Source organism: Mustela putorius, unplaced genomic scaffold (assembly GCF_011764305.1).
Source record: "Mustela putorius furo isolate JIRA1106 unplaced genomic scaffold, ASM1176430v1.1 tig00003972_pilon_pilon_pilon, whole genome shotgun sequence".
Lineage (NCBI taxonomy): Eukaryota > Metazoa > Chordata > Mammalia > Carnivora > Mustelidae > Mustela > Mustela putorius.
Genome location: NW_025422115.1, coordinates 22677690 through 22692046, shown reverse-complemented (window position 1 = coordinate 22692046; position 14357 = coordinate 22677690). Strand labels below are relative to the sequence as shown.

Sequence of the window (14357 nt, the reverse complement as noted above, 5' to 3'; positions counted from 1 at the left end):
TTTTTTAAATTTTCATGGCGATTACACGGGCATGGATCATATTCAGTATTTAGTTTATGAATGAGTTAATTTTTTAAAAAGTCAAAAACAAAGTTAAAGGTAAGAACCAATATATCTTTGAAAAGCTTCTGATGTTCATTTCTTTCTGGAAAAATAAGTGGGAAGAGCCGTCAGTGTAAACCTATTTTAATTTTAGTCTCTATCTTTAAAATGGCCTAAAAGTTCTTAGAACATAGAAAAACTAAATTTTAATGCATTTGTAATAGCTTAACAATTTATGTGCCTTATTAGGATCTTCTAATGGAATGTTTTGAAACCAATCATAATTTGCTGCAAGGATAAATCAGATAAGTCAGAAAAAGAAAACATATTTTTGAATAGTATATTACAATATCCTAGACAAAAGGAATTATCGACTAGTCATAATTACCAAATGCAACAGACTGAGAAATTAAATCCTCTGGTTGGCACCTTTAAGTATTTTGTCAGACATGAAGAATGTTTCTATCAATGATGTTCCTCTCCCGTGGCTCCTGGGTGGCTCAGTCGGTTGAGCATCTGCCTTCAGCTCAGGTCGGGATGCCAGGGGTCGGGATCCAGCCCCTCGGGGGTTCCTGCTCACGGGGAGCCTGCTTCTCCCACTCTCTGCCTTACTTCACCCCCTGCCACCCCCAGCTCTTGCTCACTTTCTCTATCTCAAATAAATAAATAAAATCTTTAAAAAGAAATAGCATACATCTCCCCACAAATTCAATTTTATTTTAAACAAGAAAACAATTCTTTCTCTCCAGATTTTTATGTTTATCCGTGCAAAGTAAAACAAAGCAATCTCAGTAGAAACAGTTTATTACAATGTTATTTTAGAAAGGTTTATTCCTCAAAATGGACTAAAAGAAGTCCAGATTGTGAGAACGATCAACCTCAGCGGCCTCTGTGTCCAACTCAGCCTCTGCATGGCTTTCCAAGGGAGCGTCAAGAGAGGCCAGTGCCTCGTTCATGTCACTTGCAAAAGTTTCTCGTGATGCATTGTCATCCTGAACATTTAGATTTTTAATAGCTTCTTTCCTGTTTGTTCCCCAACACCCATGTTCTCTTCCTAGCAGCCTTTCTCTATGCGCACTTGTTTTGATTTGCAGTGTAGAAAATGTCCTTCATTTGTTCCTTGCTGACACTAAGAGTGTTTTTCAGGGGATCCAGGAAAATCCCACCTGATGTCTCTCTCCGACTAGCATTCATTATGGAAAGACAAGCATTTTCCTCAACTTCGGCAGTTCCCATCAGAAGTTCAGTTGCCTTTTTGTTCCCAATTATCCTTACCACTTGTGCTATCAGATCTTCCTCTAAAAAGATCTGCATCCTGAAAGAAACTTCCTACAACCTGAAAGAAATTTCATGAGCCAGTTCCTGCTGGGAATCGTCCTCTGAGATCTGCTACCAGCCTTTAGGGTTCATTTCTATTCTGTCCTCGGCCTGTCTCTAACAGGTCAGTGCTGGATGCGACGACCTCACCCACTTTCCTCTTCCTTTGATCCCACTCTTTTGCCACCATGCCTATATTCGTCTAGGGCTTTGTCTAATGCCATTGTATGTTCTTGAGATTTCCTCTAGCAAGCAAATGACAGTTGGTCTCCCATTGTCTGCTTCTGTCAATAGCGCCCTCCATTCCCAGAATACCAAGTTCAGTGGCCACTGCACCTTGATTCTATTCTTGTAGCTCAGCACCCCATATGTTGTTAACCTTCTCCAGGAACAGGTGGTTTCTTGCTACTCTGGTTTGGAAGGAGAGTTAAAACTTTTCTGTTGCTTGCAATTCCAAAGAGAGCTATTATCATCAGTATCCGAAAAACTCTCTTCCCTCGAATCCACACTTTTAACAGTTCGATAATGTGATGCCAGCGTTGCTGTACCCTGGAAGGGCCTCCGTGCTGTCCCCACCTAGTGTTTTCGGTCCCTGCAGCGGCCTATCAGTGGAGGCCACTGTCATGTCAGAATCCAAGTTGGAAAGCTCCTGTCCTCCATGTCACCAGCCTCCTGCGCCATCTTCCCATGGCCTGGGTTGTTTTCTTAACCTCCCGTTTGGATCGTTTGTTGTTGTGGCTTATTTTTATACGTTGGTTTTTTAATTTTGCAACTTGACTGAATTCATGTATTAGTTCTAAGAGCTGTTGGTGAGCCTTCAGAGTGTCCTGGATGTATGATCATGGTCATCTGCAAACAGAGATAATTTTACTTCTTCCTCTCCAATTTAGTTGACTTCTATTTCTTTTTCTTGTCTAATTGTTCTGGCTACAAATTCCAGTACTACGTTGAACAGAAGTGGAAGAGTTAGCATCCTTGCCTTGTACTGGATTTAGAGGAAAAGCTTTCAGGTTTTCCCCATCGATTTTGGTATTAGCTGTGGATTTTTTTCCCCACTGGCCTTTATTAGTTGATGAAAGTTCCTTCTATACCTATTTTGTTGAGAGTTTTTATCATGAATGGATATTGAGCTTTGTCAAATGTTTTTCTGCATCAACTGAGATGATCATGTACGTTCTATCCTTTGTTTTGTTAATGTGTTTTACCATATTGATTGATTTTCCAATGTTGAGCCATCTTGGCATCTTAGGGTTAAATCCCTCTGGGTCATGGTGTATGATCTTTAATGTGCTATTAAATTTTGTTAGTATTTTATCAAGGATTTTTGCATCTGTGTTTATCAAGGATGTTGGCCTATGGTTTTCTTTTCTTGTGGTCCCTTTATTTGGCTTTGGTGTCAGGTTGGTACTGGCCTCATAATATGAGTTTGGAAGTGTTCCCTCTTTTTCTATTATTTTGGAAGAGTTTAAGAAGAATTGGTATTAATTCTTCTTTGAATGTTTGACAGAATTCACTTATGAAGCCATCTGGTCATGGGCTTTTCTTTGTTGGCAGGGTTTTGATTACAAATATAATCTCCTTTTGTTCAGTGTTGCTAGATTGTATGTTTCTAAGACTTTATCTACTTCTTCTAGGTTATCCAATTTGTTGGCATTTAATTGTTCATAATATTCCTTTATCCTTTTTATTTCTGAAGCATCTGTTGTAATGTCTCCTCTTTCACCTCTGATTTTAAAAATTTGAGACTTTGCTCTCTTTTTTAAAAAAGATTTTATTTTTAAGCAATCTCTACACCCAGTGTGGGACTCGAGTCCATGACCCCAAGATCAAGAGTCGCAAGCTCCACCAACTGAGCCAGGCAGGCACCCTGAGTCTGCTCTCTTTTTTACTTAGGCTAGCTAAGGGTTTCTTGATTTTGTTTATCTTCTCAAAAAACCAACTTGTAGGTTTTTTTTTTTCCCTATTGTTTTTCTATTTCATATATGTCTGCCTGAATCTTTATTATTTCCTCTCTTTTACTAGCTTTATGCTTAGTTTGTTCTTTTCTAGTGCTTTGAGATACAAAGTCAGGTTGTTTATTTGAGATCTTTCCTCTTTTTTTGTTGTAGGTGTTTATTCCCTCTCAGTACTGCTTTTGCTGCATCCTTTAGGTTTTGGTAAGTTGTATTTTCATTTTTGTTTGTCTCAAGATACTTTAAAAATTTCTTTTAATTTTCTCTTTGACCCAATAGTCATTTAAGAATGTATTGTTTAGTTTCCACATATTTGAATTTTTTCATTTCTTACTGTTATTGATTTCTAGTTCTATTTTATTTTGGATGGCAAAGACACTTGGAATAATTTTGATCTTCTTAAATTTGTTAAAACTTGCTTTATGACTTAACATTAATGTATCCTATTTCTGTTGAGAAGAAAGTTCTGTATCTATCTGTTAGGTCCACTTGGTTTATAGTACTGTTCAACTCAGCTGTTTATTGATTTTTCAGATGGCCAGATGTTCTATCCATTATTGAAAGGCTATTGATTTTTCATTTTGATCTCATAAACTTGTTCTTGACTAAATTCTTATTTTTAGTAATTATTTTTCTGTGGATTTAGTGGGGGAAATCATGATAGGTATATCATTTTCAGTGCAAGATAAAAGTTTTACTTTTTCCTTTCAAATTCTCAGGCCTCTAATTGCTTTCTTTTGTCTAATTGAATTGGTGTATATTTCCAATACAATAATAAACAGTGTGTTGATATGACATCCTTGTCCTTTCTGTTTCTTGATCCTGACATTAATGGGAAACTTTTAGAGGTTTCTCATTAGGAAAAATGTTGGTTTGGGGAGAAAAAATTTGTATACCTATTTAACATATCTATATTAATTGATTACTTTATCATCAGTTATTAGTATAACTAATCTATAATTAAGTTATGAGTTATTACTATAACTAAAATTTAAATACATTTATAGTTAAGTATATTTAATATACTTATAATATACTTATAATTAATATATATAATATAGTTGTAATTAATATATATATAAAATTTACATATAAAACATATAGGAAAGTACATTTTAGATATAAATGCGTATATAGACAGTGTACTTTATATATTATATATAGTATACATACAGTCATTAGGAAAGCACCCATTAATTACTGTCTTATTGGATTTCCAAAATACAAATGGACATTAAATTTTGCAAATATTACTATTGTGCTGGTATTGAACCAACCTTGAATTCATGGAATAAATCTCATCTAGGCATGTTGTAGTATTTTTTAAATGTAATATTGAACTGTGTTTGCTTGTATTTTAGAATTTTCACCTTGATATTATAAGCGAGATTGGCCCATAATTTTATTCTTGGATGCAATCTTTGGCACATTTTTTTTTTTAAGATTTTATTTATTTGACAGAGAGAGAGTAGGCAGAGAGGCAGGCAGAGAGAGAGGAGGAAGTAGGCTCCCTGCTGAGCCCGATGCAGGGCTTGATCCCAGGACCCTGAGATCATGACCTGAGCCAAAGGCAGACGCTTTAACCCACTGAGCCACCCAGGCACCCTAATCTTTGGCACATTTTATTTTATTTTATTTTATTTTTTTCACTCTACCCTCTTTGGCACATTTTATTTTATTTTATTTTTATTTTTTTTCACTCTACCCTCTTTGGCACATTTTAAAATCAATGTTACATTATACCTGCTTTACAAAAACAAATTTGAAATTTTCCTTTGGTTATACTCTGGAATAATTTTAAGTAGTATTGGAATTATTTGATCTTTAAAGGTTTAGTAGAATTTTCTGTAAAAGTACTGTGTCTAGTGCCGTCTTCCTTTCTCTCATTTAAAAAAACTTTTTTTGAAGTATAGTATACAGACTGAAATCTGAATGAATTATGGATTTATAACCCAATGAATTTTCTAAAATGAATCTGTTTAATCAGCATTTAGGTCAAGAAACAGACTCCATAAGCCTCCCTCATATCCTCCCATTTCCTAGCTTCCCACTCCAACAAGAGTCCGGATTCGTCTTGTCGTGGTGGTCACTATGGTGATGTGAGGGTTCCCCCACCCCGACCCATGGTAACTGATGTGCTTCGATTTTTTTTTTTTTTTTGTCTCCACAGGGTCAGCACTGGATAGATCTTCCTAGATGTTCCTTCAAGGTCTGTGCAACAGAAAATTATAAATCCTTCTGTGTGTGTGTGTGAGTGTGTGCATGTTTGTGTGTGTGATAGTGTTATTAAACCTACATTTTTCTGTCTGTCCAGCTAGTTATCTAGGCATCGAAGTATTTATCTTGCTATCTAGGTATCTGTGTCTTTCACGTGGTTGAGAGATGGAAGGGTGGCTGCAGAGCGTTTGCATTCCTGATCAAAGAGACAGTCGCTGGGCTGCCTTGCCCTCTCCTCTCTGCCTTGGGCTAAGATGTGATACCATCTCACAACGAAGAGAATGAAGCCAAGAGACTTGTTGGAGCCCAGCTATTGATGAACTGCTTAAGAAACCCTAGGAGCCACTTGGAGAATTCCTCAGGATTCCGGTGAAGTGAGTTACGAGCCTCTGTCTGTGTCACGCCAAGTCAAGGCTCTGTCCCGTGCAGCTGAGCACATTCCTAACTGATAGAACACCTTAGACAAAACCAGAAAACTTCAGCTGTTCACAGTATATGTGCGTTTAAACACAGGAAAATTATCACAGAGACACCAAATCCCTAACTCTATTTCTAGGAACCTGGGCAGCAATTATCAAATTAAGTGCTTACCGCAGTGGCCTTTTTAGTGTAGCCATTGTTTACAAGCATAATGGGCATAAATTATTCACCATGTTTCAGATATCACTTTTTAAAAATTCTGGATCATGGGGCGCCACTTGGGTACGTCAATAGGCTTCATCCTCAAAGGGTTTCAAAGGGATTAAATGAGATAATTCCACAAAAGGGCCTAGGACAGCCCCTATCACATGTTAAAGTAGTCCATAAATATTAAGTATAATGTTTTAATAATCAATAAAAAAATATTGATGTTAGCCGCTCACATCTCCTTCTCATCTTTTGCTTTCCCTTAAGAAAAGTCACCTCCCCTGGGAGGCCCTCCCTGGAGTCCCTCCCTAGAGTCCCTCCCCAAATACCTCCCATTCCCCCATTGCCCCATTTTTTTTTTTTTTTTTGCTTGGAGACCTTGTCGCCATCTGCAATTCTTTTGATTATTTATTTGGTAAGTGTATGTCTCCCGTGATAGAATATAAGCCCCATGAGAGCAAAACTTTCAGTAGCTGGCTGAGTCCTGCACACTCTACATTCGTTGCATGCAAAGATGGCCAGTCGTGTCCAAGGCCATTAAAATAGAATGCCACTTGACACCCACGGGTTTTGCAGAGGTGGCCATTTTGGGGGGTACAATTTTGCCCATCTTTAAATAAAAATGAAAGTAGATAAAGATTCTGCTCAATTCTAGACCCTTCTCCTACTAGACTTTATTGGGGGAGCTTAGTGGTTTATTATTATTATTTTTATTTATTCTCTAAAAGGTCAACACATAGTAATATATGGTCTATACACCTTTAGAAAGTGTGGCGTAAGTTGTTACCTTTAGAAAAATGTTTTGCCTTCAAACAGAGAGGTAAAATTCAGCTGAAATTTTAAAAACTAATGGCTACTGGTAATCCAAGATTTAGATGAAATTCCTCATAGTTTTTTGGCTTTCTGAAGATCCCAGAATTTAGATTTTAAAGTAGCCCTATACAAGTTATGTTTGGGACCAGGCCAGAGGGAAAATAGAAATGGGAATGTTTACAATAGAAGGGATAAGTCCTAAGGAACAGAAGGAACCCTCAAACACATTTGAGTGCCTGGAGGTGGGCCCAAGCAACCCTCTGAACTGGTGGGGGGGCAGGAGTATGTTCAATGACCCTCCCTGTTCCACCACGACCCCAGCCACCCCACCCACTCCACCACAACTGGCTCCCAATTCCAGAACCCTGCAGGATTTCCCTTCGGGGTCAGAGGTCGTGGAATCCTGACAACTGGCATCCTGGGAAGAACAACAGGAGACCTTTCCCTGTTTGTTCTGAGTCTTCCAGAAGGACAATATGGTGTGGTGGTCAGGTAGTGGTCTTTGGCTACCTGACTTTGAAGCCCGTTTTCCCCTTTACCAGCCTTGTCTCTTACCCCTCTCTAGGCCTGGGTTGACTCATTGGTAAAATGGTGTTGATGGCCGAGTGGTCTCACTGGGTAGTGGTAGGCACATAATAGCTGCTGGGTAACTGTGACCCTCCTTCTGGAGGTTACTGTGAAGTCTGCCAGTTTTGACTGGCAAGGGGCAGGGGTGGGGGTGTTCTGGGTGGGGGTGTTCTGGGATATCATTTTCTTGGTGTAACTTCTCTAGGGCCTGAGAATTTGTTCCCTAATTGTGGTGGAGATGTAGCTAGTGCTGTGGTAATCACCTGTGGATTCTTCAGAGAAGGTTCTAGAATTTCTATGTGGGGGGGGGGGGTGTATACAGGCAGCCATCTTGGAAGAGCTGGTCATTTGGGTGGGCTGGTCTTGATAGCTGGTTCCCAGGTTTTAATTAGCTGTTTATTTGGAGTACTTTGGAGGATTATGGGGACTGGTGGGCTGGTCTTTTGGCTATATTTGCATAATAAGCACTTATGTAGATTGATGTTAATTGGGGGGTGCTTTGGAGGGTTGTTTTGCAACAAAACCTACAGAGCACGCCCTCCATTTTTATGTGGACTGAGTATTGATGGAGAAGGGTATTTGCTACTTTTTCTGCCCTCATTGGGGCTTATTTTGCTCACCTCTGGGGAGCTATACTAGAGGATTAATTTGGCTGGGATTAATTTTATCTGGAAACTAGACCCATAAGTGGATTTGGGGGCTGAATTACAGAATCCACCTAATGTTTCATTCAGCCACTTTCAGAGGCTGCAGTGGTTGATGCTGAAGACAAGCTGGTCTCTTTCTCCCCCATCTATGGGAAGCCAACTCAGGGGTGACCACAAGCTTAAGGTACGACCCTGAGGATGAAGATCAGGGAGTCCAATTGGACCTCAAACCCAAGCTATAGTTCACTACAGCTTTTAGAGGAGTTTCATGTGGGGCCTACAATGCTGACCACACCCCCAACCCCCCCATGAGTTTATAGTGCATTTCATTAGGAGACTCCCCATTTCCCCCCGGTTATTTGTATTTTTTTTTCAAGTGAATGGTGTCTTCATGAATTTTCCATTTTTATGATTTTTTTATGAGCACTTTATTAGGGAAATCAACCCTTTGTTATAGATTTTTACCCCATCTCCACCCCATTCATATTTTGTTTCATGTAATCTTTTAACTTTCTATAGGCCACCCCAACCCCATGGCTTGTGCAGGTTAGATCATATAGAAGAGGCCTTGTGTAAATCAATATTTTAATTGTTAAAATAGCCATTTTCAAGTACTTTTTTGTATTTAAACAAGTGATCGATCCACATGAAATTCCTTTGTGTATGGAGTGAGGTAGGGATCCAGTTTAAGTTTATCCCCAGAGGTTTAGCCATCTGTTTCAAAACTATTTGATAGCTCTTGTTCTGTTTTGACACCCCCCACCCCCAGCTCTGAGGGTAACAGACAAAATTCTGAGGTACTTATTATACAATGTGATGATTTGATAAAGGTCTACATTATACACCATTTGTTGAGTAACTCCACTTCCCCACTTTTGAAACACTGCATTCCTGAAATCCAACCCCCCCATATCCTAAAGCAAGAAGAGAGCCCCAAACCTAGCACCTATTTTGGGGGGAGATTCTAGGTTAAAACAGGCACACTGTGATGACCTATATAAGGTAAGTTGGTAGAATGGATAGGGTGCCAACAACAAATTCAGAAGTCTTTATGTGAGTTAATGCTTTCCTATGGGGCGTGGGCTTAGGCAAAGGACAGGGGTAGACTTTTGAATTATCTGCAAATTGTTTCCAGGGACCTGTCACTTCAACATGGGGCTTCCCAACTTCTGCAGCATTCCAAACCATGAACAACGTGTGTGTGCTCGAAGCCGCAAGTAATTCACAGGACTCACGTCCTTTGCTCACATTTAATTTTTATTTTGATTTTTTTAATGCTGCACAAGACAATATTTATTTCATTTATTTCTTTTATTTCATTTATTTCTTTTATTTCATTATTTCTGTTTGCTGCTGTTATTTTTTTTACTGAAAGAGAGAGGGAACTTTTGTGGCCTTTTTATCTTTTTCTTTTTCTCTGTAGGCCGCCTTAAGCTTTCTAAATTTGGAATATTTAAGCAAGCGGAAGGGAAAAGAGGGTTTCGCAAAATCACTTGGGGGGAAAAGGAAAGGTTGCGTTGTTAATCATGCCCTATGGTGGGTGATCAACTGCGTGTACAATTACGTTTCACTCTTAATTAATTGTGCTTAAGGCTTTAATTAAATTTGGGTGTTCCCTTCTTAGAGCAGCTCATACTGACGGAGGTGCATGCGCTGAATGATGTCACGGCAGTCATTGAACACACGGCGGATGTTCTCGGTGTCCACGGCGCAAGTGAAGTGGGGGTAGCAGTAGTGGCGCCCATCTCCACTAGCAGTGCTGATTCTCTGTGGGACAGACACAAGGAAACAGAGTCAGCGCCGCCTCTCCAGCATCCTCGGTGGGAAAGCCGCCGAGGACGAGTCCACCAGCTCCTGAGGTTACATCAAAGCTAAAATTCTCACTGGCTCCCAGTGCAGTAGCATGGAGGCAGCGAAGAGCTGAATCCCCAAATGTTTAAGAGAAAAAGAACCAGCCAAGAGAGGATGGAAGATAGTCTCTACTCACCAGAAATTCGTCACGGATGAAGTACTTGGCCCGGGTCACGCGTGGGTCCTCTCCGGGCTCGGGAGTAGCTACAAGGAACAGAAATATTTTGGTGAGGTCATTAAAAGGTAAGAGCAGAGCCAGGGAGTTGGCTGGGCCCCCTCACTTAGACGCGGCAGGGCGATTTCATTCTGAGAGGCTGTTCATTTAGAGGCTGTGCAACTCCCCCACACGAAGAACCTCCCGGAACGGAAGCCTGTGGCGCAGTCGTGGATATCCAGGCCCAGGGAGCGAAGAACGGAAACGGGCCGGTGCAACGGCAGAAGCCCCCACGTACCGTCCTCAGGAGTAGTGTAGCGAGCAAATTCTGGAAAGTAGTCCTCAATCTTCGATTTTCCAGCAAGGACTTTCTCCGCGAGCAGGTCTTGCTTGTTGAGGAACAGAATCACAGAGATGGTGCGCAGCCATCTAACAGGGAGGAAGGTGAGGTGAGTGTCCAGGAAGAGAAGACATTCTTTCTGCAAGGGGTCTCATGTGCTTGCAAAGGCTCTTTTCAAGAAGAGCGCAAGTACAGGGCCTCGGGTCAGTCCCAGGACCCCTGTGTGTGTGTTGCGGGGAGGGGTGGGGGGTTGGGGGGGTACTGGCAGGAAGCCAGGGGGATGCCCCACCGACCTGTTGTTCCAGATGCTTTTGAAGAGGTTCAGGGCCTCCTGCAGGCGGTTGGTCTGGTTGTCCTCCCGAATGACCATGTTGTAGCTGCTGCTGGCCACCACGAAGATAATGGCAGTCACATCTGCGGCACAAGGAAGCAAAAGCAATGCATGTCAGAGGTGACCAAGGCCCTCACCGAATCAGAGCAAAACGTGCTTACAGAGAAGAGAAGGCTGCGGCTCCGTACCATTGAAGCACTGGATCCACTTGCGGCGCTCGTCGCGCTGGCCGCCCACGTCAAACATGCTGCAGGAGACAGAGGACACGGGTCACTCCCAGCGGCTAACCCCTTCCAGCACTCTGCCGGTGGGAACTGAAGGAAACCAGTCTCTATCTTAAGAAGGGAACCGTTCACTTACTGGAAGTTGACTTTGTCCACCTGGAACTTGGTCTCGAAGATTCCAGAAGTCAGGACGCGGCAGCGAAGCAGATCCTAAAACAAGAGCTCAGTCAATGGCTCTCACCCAAAGCCACTGGAGGCAAAAGTCTTGAGTGGCTTGGAAAGGGGGCTGCGAGTCCCTGACTGTGAGAACGTTTGCGTACCTGATCGCTGGGCACATAGTCAGCCTGCTTGATGACATCAATCTTGTCCAGGAAGCTGGGAGGAACGAAACACACGCACAGGTGTTCAAAGAGCTCATGCCAATTTGCCCCTGATTCCTGTCTCCCTATAAAGCTGAGCTCGATGGAAATGACAGTGTCAAAGTTATATGGCGATTAGTCAGCAGGAGTTTTGCCTGTGTTGGTTACATTTAGGACTCAGAGCCTAAGCTTTAGAAAGGTCAGTGGGAGCAGCACTTCAGGTAAGCGTGTTTGGCGGACAAGGAGATCCGGAACCAGGAAGCAGGCATGGGCTCTCGAGGCCCCGGGCATACAGGTACAGCGCAGGTCTCAGGGGGTGGGGGAGCCCCCCCCCCAACCAAGCCTACCTGATCTGGTGTCATCTGAAAGTGACTATTAAAAATTTAACATTTTAAAGTTGTGTGCCTTTGACTAAAACGGCAAGTGATTTAAAAACTGTGTATTTCCACCCCATTCCTTTTTCTTTCTTTTTTTTTTTTTAAAGTAAAAGGATACACTTAAAAGCAGCAAGGATTTTCCCCTCAAGGGACTGGTGAAAATGAGATTGTTTGAATTACTCAGAATGGGTAACCCTTCCTCCTACTTTTTAAGAATCTCACTTATTAAAAGAGAACAAAAGAGGTTGTCACGAAGGGGCCCTTTCTGGCCTAACCACACCGAGCAGGAAACCAACACAAAGTTCCCTTCCGTTCTGTTTGGTCCATGAAATAGAACCCTCCAGATAGGAGGCTCTGAGCTTTTTTTTTTTTTAAAATCCCCCAGCCAGGCAGGTTAAGGATCCTCTTATGGCTGGGATCCTGCACAAGAGAGGGGCCCGGGGCCTGAGACACCATCCTGCACCGTGAGGAAGGTTCCCTCCAGAGCTGGCCATGACCTTCCCAAAGCAAGGAGGCCCTCCCCGGGGGTGCTGGGCAGGACGCACCATTAGGAAAAAGAACTTTGGAAAGACTGGGGTCATTTAATTAATATGGAAAGTGACTATTAAAACTGGGGTGGGGGGAGTTTTTCCTGGGGCAGGGAGTTTGGAAGGATTTCAAAACTGAAAAAGAAAAATCACAAAGGCAGAAGAGTCTAGTTTGAAGAAATTCTGAAGTTGTCCCCCCCCCCCCAACCTTCCTCTTGACCAGTTTGGAGAGTTAGTCTGGCTTAGAGGATACACTAACTTGCCCAATCAGTCCCACATTACAGCACCGGGCCAGAAATAGCTCCCCAACCGCCCTGGCCGCCAGCGCGTTGCCATGGCAACAGAACCACAGGGCTATAAATAGACCAGCCGCACCAAATCTTGTGAGAGAGACATCTGGAGCCGGGCCAGCCAAGCCCGGCTCCACAAATAAAAATAGGCAGCGTAAGAAATGGGCAAGACACCAGTATGGCAACTTCACCGTCAAGGCCGGCGGCTGGAAGCGCGCTGGGGGGTGCGCGGGGCGGGGCGGCCGCGCTCCGACCGCCCGCAGAGGCCATTTTAAAAGTTGTAAACGGTGTTCTGGCCCCCCCCCCGCCCCCCAGCAAGTTTCCTTAAAACTTTCCATGAACTGGGCAAAGGCTGCCATTTGCAGACAAAGTTGCAGGAGCAACTGATAAATGGTGTGAAATTTAAAAAAAAAAAAAAAAAAAAAAAAAACCAGACCCAACCCCAAAAAGCTGCTAAATGACGGTTCCTGACATTGTCACACCCGCCCCTCCTACTCCGTACCTGTACTTCTGACTTGGGTCCAAGATACAAAACGCAAACAATTGCAGGATTTCCATTTGTTTTGAGTTACTATAATTAGCACTTCCAGCTTTTCGTTCAGACTTTGGAGAAAATCAGGGACTTTGCTGCAGAAGTGGTAGGGGGTTGGGGTCCCCGGGACTGGCGGGGGGGGGGGGGCCTGTTTTTCTGCTCCTTGGGAAAATGCAGGCCCGGGGGGTGTGCGGTGCCCGAGGACACAGCCCGGCCGGCTGCGGGAGGTGCTGTCCTGCAGACTTCCTACCCCGACGGGGTAAGGGCAGGTGCCCGGACCCGCCATCCTCAGAGAACAGGAGTGGAGGGAACTTGCTGTTTGTTTGCAGTTACCCCCCCCCCATTTATTCCACAGTATTCACAATAAATCCCACCAGTTTGGGGCTCCTGAGCCACTCAACAGTAGCTTTTTAGCCAGCCAGGAACCCTGGCCGTGAGGACTTGATATTTTCTATAGCAAAGTCGCTTCTGAGTTTCAGCGACCTCCAGAAGGAAAGCTGCAGTGTCGCAAACACCCATCACCCCCCCCAAACCACCACCACCAAGTCACAAGACATCCCAAGTTTTCACTGAGACCACTTAGCAGGTAAACCAAGGCTGCCTTCAGAAACAATTTCTCTAGGGCTCTGATCAGCCTATCTTTGACTCCAGCAGGTGCAGTGGGACGGAGCTTGTAGTATGCTGTCGGCTCCCCACGAGGGGAAGCATCCTTGACTTACAGCCCGGTGAATAAAGGCAGGACATGGAACTCAACAAAACCTAACTAGAGAGGAAGAGCATCCAGTAACCTTGGGCCCTGGCACCTAGTGTCGTCACCTACCTGATGGCAGAGATGCCAAGGCAATTCTCAGCTACCAAGGAGAGGGTGGGGTATGGTTTTGTGCTGGCCATTTTGGTTAGGTTTTTACATGACAGCAATAAAATAAAATATTTTTAACATTATTCAAAGCTTGAGAGCTGCCCCATCTTCCTAAAAGCTTTCAGGTCAATCCAATTAATTTCCCTCAAGCTAATTAATTATGCACATCACTTTACTGCAAGTAATTATCATTTTGCTCTAACAGGCATTAATTGTTTATATAAAATAATGTCACTGCACTAAAAAAGTGCAATTAAGGGTTTTCTGAAACAAATGAATCAGACCAGAACTTTCTAAGTGCAGATGGGTCTATGAGCGGAAGCCCTCAAGC

The 14357-nt window shown here is 42.8% G+C and overlaps 1 protein-coding gene and 1 pseudogene across 8 annotated transcripts in view; both read right to left on the bottom strand.

Annotated features, from left to right (window-relative positions):
• Nucleotides 1-887: 887 nt before the first annotated feature.
• LOC101685121 lies at nt 888-2040 on the bottom strand (annotated as a pseudogene).
• A 7538-nt stretch (nt 2041-9578) lies between these two features.
• Nucleotides 9579-14357, bottom strand: part of GNAS (GNAS complex locus) — a 53975-nt gene continuing 49196 nt past the window's right edge. For all 8 annotated transcript variants that reach the window (XM_045070763.1, XM_045070764.1, XM_045070765.1 and 5 more), the window contains 7 exons: nt 11403-11457; nt 11219-11292; nt 11047-11105; nt 10821-10941; nt 10486-10616; nt 10170-10237; nt 9579-9949 (listed from right to left, as the gene is read on the bottom strand). In XM_045070763.1, coding sequence (XP_044926698.1) covers nt 9803-9949; nt 10170-10237; nt 10486-10616; nt 10821-10941; nt 11047-11105; nt 11219-11292; nt 11403-11457 — 655 coding nt within the window. In that variant the 3' untranslated portion in view covers nt 9579-9802. The remainder of the gene's footprint in view (nt 9950-10169; nt 10238-10485; nt 10617-10820; nt 10942-11046; nt 11106-11218; nt 11293-11402; nt 11458-14357) is intronic.